Source organism: Pelmatolapia mariae, linkage group LG4 (genome assembly GCF_036321145.2).
Source record: "Pelmatolapia mariae isolate MD_Pm_ZW linkage group LG4, Pm_UMD_F_2, whole genome shotgun sequence".
NCBI classification, from domain to species: domain Eukaryota; kingdom Metazoa; phylum Chordata; class Actinopteri; order Cichliformes; family Cichlidae; genus Pelmatolapia; species Pelmatolapia mariae.
This window is the reverse complement of record NC_086230.1, coordinates 18,681,873-18,688,846: the sequence shown is the minus strand read 5'-3', so window position 1 is coordinate 18,688,846 and position 6,974 is coordinate 18,681,873. Positions and strand designations below refer to the sequence as shown.

The window sequence follows — 6,974 nt, the reverse complement described above, 5'->3', positions numbered from 1 at the left end:
GCGTGATCATATAAAAGCTCACCGGGAGCACCGTGATGGTCACTGCAGTCGACTCGGGTCTTGCCTGTGTCATTCGTAGCCTACAAAGCAAAGACACCAGAGGTGAGTTTGAATGGAAAGGAGAAAGGAAACCCGGGAGCCACATCATCACCTGGCATCTTTGAGAAAACACTACATTTATTTTTATTTTTTTTTATTTATTTATTGTTAATTGCGCTTTAAATCGGGACTCCTTACTGCGAGGCAGCATCAGAAGAAGGAGATGAGTTTTGCGCTTTCTTGCCGGAGCGTCATCATCATTGGCCACATGGATTACTGATCAGACGTACTCGCATCTTTAGAGTTGCAGCTTCAGAAAGAAGCGCAATGAATAATTTGCCCTTTCATATTTGGAGTGGCTCAGATGTGATTCTGTTCCCATTCGTTCCGATCTATCAGTTCATTTGATTATTTTTGGCAAGAGGCAAACTTACAGATGTGTGATTCTTCAGATGCTGTCAATGTTCTAAAAGATAATAATATTAATATTAATAATAATAATAATAAAATAATGACCTGGGATAGTCACCTATGGACATTAAGCCCAACTTTAAAAGTTTAATAATGGATTTTATTTTTTATTTTCCCAGTTCACAATGGCATTCGGAGGTGTACTAGCTGATGCTAACATCACTGCAGCCCTGGATGCGTGCAAAGGTGATTCCTTCATCTGCGATCACAACTCACCTTCTTTTTTGTTCAGCTGCGCTTGCTTTGTGTGAATTTCAGTAACAACCTGCGCTACTTTCAGACGCCGGCACATTCGAACACAAGAAGTTCTTCAAGTCCTGCGGCCTTCATGACAAGTCCGCAGATGACATCAAGAAGGCCTTCGCCATCATTGACCAGGACAAGAGCGGTTTCATTGAGGAGGACGAGCTTAAGTAAGAAAGTTCATACAAAAGGCGTTGTTACGGTTTTGTTGTTGTTGTTTTGACCTTGGATGCATCATAATGAGTGACAGGAGGCTGTAAGCACAAAACCATTCAGCCACTAACAGTAGACTACAGTAAGCTATGTGTAGTTGTATTGGTAGTTTTTTTTGAATGAATATTTTGCTTTTATTTTATTTATTTAGCTAAAGAAAACAGCTTGTTTATGCCTTAGTTGACTTGTATCCAAACTGTACTCTCTGCAGTCAGATTGCATGTCTCAGCCAATGAGAACTTGGGTCTGTGAACTCACTGCTCACCTCCGTCTGCAGGCTGTTCCTCCAGAACTTCAAGTCAGGTGCACGCGTCCTGAACGACGCCGAGACCAAGGCTTTCCTCGGTGCCGGTGACACCGACGGTGACGGCAAGATTGGCGCTGATGGTAAAATAAATAAATAAATAAATACGCTCTTTCACGTGCACCACAGTGAAATTCCTCTTTGGATGTTTTTTTTCCTGCTAACGGATATGCCAACGGTGTCTTTCCTTCTGTCTTTTTGCAGAGTTCGTTGTCTTGGTCAAGAAAAATAATGGTGCCAAGTAACCTGCTCTGATGGAACAACAATGCCCACATGGAACTCCAACTTGTCATCCGAATATAAATAATTTTTATACATTTGCTTAAAAGACGTTTTCTCCTATGCAACACCTGTCCAAAATGATGAAAATGCCGCTCGGTTGTGTTCATGTCTTAAATATGAATTTTGCTTATTGTAAAATCTATGATGATGCACTTTCCAAGAACGATCGATCAAAAAGAATAAATATTCTTTTGCTACGGTGTTATTGTTTCTTCTTCTTCTTATGTTCCTGTATAATACTTGTCTTTCATCAATATATATATCCATGAGTAAAATACGTACTGCACACACAGCGTGCACACAAGTGCAGCCTATGTAGTGTTCACAGTTCATGTAGTTCCACCCTACTGCCGCTAGATGGGATACGTTCTTTTTCAGCAACCTAAACCGAAGCATTAAAAAAGTGGGGTTGGGGGCGGAACAACTACAGTTGCAGTGCTGTAGTATTTACTGGCTACTTTTATTTACACATTTTAGAAAGTGGAATTGTACTACATAAATATATTTCAATTATATATCAATTAAAGGAAATATTGACTTAATGTAAGGAAAAGCACACTGAACATTTGATTTGTTCTTAATTGGAGAATAGCATCGTTTAAAACGAATACAGACTGATGTTATTTTCATTGGTTCACCGACCTTTTGCATTGCATTTTTCCCTCTTTTTCTTGTAGTGTCGTAAACGTTCATTGCGTAAGAACTGCCTTTCTGCAAATTCATGATTTTTTTTTTTTGGGGGGGGGGGCTATATTTAATGAGTATGTGAATGTGAGTATAAATGGGTGTCTGTGACTCTGTGTTAGCCCTGCGAAGTGATGGAAAGAATGGATGGATGGATGGACTGCCACTTGTCTCTTTCATAGACTGAGATCCTCTCATCCCCATCTATATGTCCAAGCGTGAGGTTCCTAAAGAACATTAGAAAATGTAAATAAATAAATAATTGCCCAGTAATTGTAGAGTCTGCCAGGTATCAGTACGACGTATGACATCATGTACCGGGTGCTGATAAAATCGCACCACTGCTTTCAATCCGGTGTCCCGAGTCTCGTTTTCACACACAGTGGATGATTAAGTTTCTCTTTACCTTTTCTGTGCTTCACTAGAACCTAACTGCAGACAGTCGGACATCACTTGTTGAGAGGAGAGGGCCCCATTAACAAGTTGGCAACTGGATTAGGTGGCTGACGGTGATAAACCGTCAGAGGTAAGCTTTTAGGATGCTGCTAAAGAAGTGCCACTGAACGCATGCTGTGCATAAACTTTGTTCACCACGCGTTTAAAATAATATAATAAAAACACTAAGAATTCCCGTGCATTAATATGACACGGGAACACAATATGTTACACAGAGAATCACCTACCTGCCCAACCTGATGTAATCAACATCTTTCATTTGCCACACATGAAAAATCTACCAAATCAACCTTTCCATCTCAGTTTTTATTTATTTATTTGATAAAAAAAAACCCCAAAAAGGTCTGAACAAATAAAAGTCTGATCATTTTTGTGCACATGTTGGCAAACGGAAAAGCGACGCCCTCCACTGAAAATGTTTTTCTTTGGGTTTGGAGGAAGGTGGTGGGGGAGGGAGTACTTTGTCATACCGAACACAGTACACTGGCCACAAATTTGACAGCAGTTTCACACCCTCGTGCTTTTAAATAATGTTTAAATGCGATCTTTACGCACATGTCGCGACACTTCTCCAGTGCAACTTTACCTGCCGTTCGCGTTCGCCAGCTGATGGGAGCGCATCCCTGCCAAGATTCGCCCCGTGCTTCAAGCACACGTACGTAAAGAATCCGACTTCTACGTGAAAAGTGACCTCGAGGTACTGTGACCGTTTGGCTAGAATTAAGAATGAGGCTCGGTGTCGGGTTGCAAAGGTCTTGGGAATAATCGGGAAAAGCCGGATACTGTTTTGTATGATGTAATAGTTAGCACTCAGGATTGTGGATCCAGGGATTTGACTTCAACTCTCCGTGGGATCTTCGATTAATCTGTCGTTTGGAGTTTTAACTGATGCTTTTCTGTCCACGTTGATAGCTTTGAAGTTCATGTCCAAACCACCCTGGTGCTGGTTGCTACATCTGTACAACTTCACCTCCCTCTTATCTCATGGAGAGATATAACCTTCTTTTCCGTGTGCTGCTGCAGTGACCAATCTCCCAGGGATGTGCTTAATGACCCCTGCATTAGTCTGTGTGTCAGACCAGGACACAAACGTCCTCGGAAAGGCAAGCCGACCTGGTCGTTTTGCAAGTGGACAAATCGTACAGGAAACAAAATCCAGTGTGCTGCTCTGACTTTGAGCAAATCACAAAAAAATAAACTCTTAAACTGTAATTGATATGAAACTAGTGCTTACCGCTGTACCGCTGTTGTGTTTTTTTGTTTGTTTTTTCTTTTAAACGAAGCACTGCACATTATGCATCACCAGGGGCGCAGCACATAACTCTGGGCAAGGTGCATTAACTGTCTCTGTGGACCCCCTTCCTTTCCTCATTACACTTTTTTTTAAGCAAATTATTGTGTATACTGTATATAGCAATCTGTACTGACCATTAATGTTGCTGCTTCTATAACCCTAACCCTTCTTCCTGTGAAGCAGAAGACAGTCTGACAATAAAAACACTGAACCTACAACGCTGTGTGTGGGGGTCTTTTATCGTGTCACACAGATCTTTTAAAATTCTTTGTCTCAAGCCGCTCACTTCCAGCGATCAGCAGTTTTTAGTAATTCCAGAATCCCGATTGGCTCTTACCGCCTACCTGGGCTTTCTCAGGGGCAGTTCCAAAACTCTGGAATTGTCTCCCTCATCAGATTAGGTCAGCTACCTCACTTACATTATTTAAATCCCAGGAGAAAACATGGCTCTCCTCATCAGCTTTTTCAGGTTCAGACTAATTTTAACTCATTTTCCCCTACGTGTCTTTTTTATTATTAATATTTGTTATCATTATTATTTTATGTTACAATTTCATTTGCATAATTTTATTACTAGATTATTTTTAAGTTTATGTTTTTCATTTTTATTTAAGTATTTATTTATTGATATTACTGAAGCATTTATGTGCAGTGCTTGTGCACTCTCAATTTAAATAAGCCAAAATTCTAATTTTCTAGCCTTTTGGCTGACTCGGCATGCTGAAGATAACTTGGTAATGTTTTCTCCTCCATATCTTGGTTGCTTTTTGGTTATACCTGCTTTTTCTACACCCTTGTTGGCCAGTCTCCAAAAAATTGTTCCTCTCTGCTGATTAGTGAGGTGCTCGGGCAAAACATTTTCTGCTTGCCCTCAGTTTTTCAACCATGTTCCTCTGTGCCCATCCTCCCCATTACCCTCAGAGCAACCTTCATTTTCCTCCCTCTCATCACTTCCCTGAGCCATTATCTCATCTTATCGCTCACTATCTGCTACAAAGGCAGACCTCCACAAGAATAAAGTATATAGGACTGATATTTACCCATTAACCTGCTTACAGCCTCATACTGTCATACTGTTTTCAGCCTGTTTGGTACTAAAGTACATGAGAGGTTGAGCCAGATCATCAGGGCATACCATACTATCTTGGTAATTATGAATGGTTAAACAAGTGTCTAAACTTGTTTATGTTTACAAAACAGCAATACTAAAATTACAGTACCTTGGTATGGATGTCAATACAAATGAATGCTTGGAATAACTTTTAGTTGCCACCATGTGAGCTCATGTTGTGTTATGTCATTTGGAAAGGGATGTGCTGCTGCTGCTGCTGCTGCTACGCTCGCTGGCTGTTTCTGAAAGACTCATGCATTTGGTGTTAAGTTGTGCTGGGTCATTCTGATATAGGGTCACACCTGACATTGGCTCACTGTCTTTAGTAGCTGCTGACAGCTAAATCATTCTTAATCTGATAGTTGTGCCCTGCTCACGTTTCTTTTAAAGATATGTGTTAACAGCCGACTTCTCACAATTTGTTTTCCTTCATTTCTTTTTTTTTCTTTTTCTTTTTTTTTAGAAATAATATTTTTTAAAGCAAATAAAACTCTCTTTTTATGGCTTGCATGGGTCACTCCTGTCATTGGGCCCCCGATTATTACGCCCCTGTGCCTTCATTGTCGCGGGATAGTGGCAGAAGGGGGATGACTGCCCGTCCCTTAATCAGCACAGTTGACAAAGCAGTTCAGAGACACTGTACCGGCGTCCCTGACATTCACTTCTGAGCATGTGTTTCAGGTCGCTTTAGATATTACTGGAGATGATCTGAGCCCCATTTAGCATGACCCCATGAGGCATACATGTGGACAGACTGCAGAGCATCATCTGCAGAGCTTGTTCAGGTGTTGATCTCTGAAATCATCTTTCCCTTGAAATCTTATTTTGCTTTAAACAAGCTAAGATGACATACGAAAAGACATGCACAAGACTACAGCAAACCAGACTTTTAACGTTGGCATTCCCATACTTACTCAGATGTCATGAAAAGAGCATATTTTCAGAGGACTACGGTGTTTGGGGAGTGCTGCAAGTAAAAGGATATGTGCATGAGAGGGTGGGATGGGGACCCTCACAGAAACAGCAGGAGCATTTACTGTATAATCCCGGAGGTGAGAGGAGGGACGCTGGGATAAAAGGAGGGAGTGGAGGATGGGAAGAAGAAAGCGCTCTTAAATTAATATGCTATTTACGAGGGCGTTACAGACGTCCGCGTTCCGGTCTCTCTGCGCCTGGGCGTTATAAGTAGTAAAGGTTAATTAGTTAGCCGAGAAACTGGATCAGGGGCGGGCAGTTAGAATTTGATCCATAGACGGGTAACTCAAGCAATCCCCATTGTCACGGCAATCAGACCTATATAAATCCGTCTTAACGGACAGCAGCCACCACATAACCTCATCTTTCTGCTGGATCGCCTACCTGGGAGAGAACCCCCTTAACACGGTGAGTTGCTGCGCGAAGTCGGGCAGGAAGTTAACTGCTTTTAAAAAACGGAAAAGTTTTGTGTGAGATCTTTTTTTTTTATTTTTGTGTGTTCGCCTAGTTGAGTGACAAGGCAAATAATTGCGTGCGTAAAAGTTGTGACTGACTCTCGCCGTAGGTGGCTGGGAAACAAGGGCAAAGCGAGAAGCGAAAAGTTCATTTGATCATTTTTAATTTGTGGTAGGCTGCTTGAGTGGCTTAAAAGGGTCGCAAAGAGAAAACCTATCGCAGTTTTACGGGCTTTTTACAAGTCTTTAAAATCGAAGTCTTTCATTGTGTAAGGATGCTGTTCCGTTAACTCCATGCCGTACTTTTCAGTAACTTCTCCGTAACAGTGTTTCCACTAGGGCATCTTTTGCCAGTCTGTCTGTCAGTCAGTGTCAGCTTAGAAGGTTTGTACTGCACCTGGCTTAATCTTAATAATTCACCATGGCTGTTCCTCCTGCAGGAATAAA

General features: G+C 41.4%; 1 protein-coding gene across 1 annotated transcript; it reads left to right on the top strand.

Annotated features, from left to right (window-relative positions):
* On the top strand, positions 1–1,568 carry LOC134625401 (parvalbumin beta-like). The gene is made up of 5 exons (XM_063470624.1): positions 1–102; positions 630–696; positions 791–923; positions 1,244–1,353; positions 1,475–1,568. The coding sequence occupies exons 2-5, from the start codon at positions 636–638 to the stop codon at positions 1,513–1,515; spliced, it is 345 nt and encodes a 114-aa protein (XP_063326694.1). The 5' UTR covers positions 1–102; positions 630–635; the 3' UTR covers positions 1,516–1,568.
* The last annotated feature ends 5,406 nt before the right edge of the window (positions 1,569–6,974 follow it).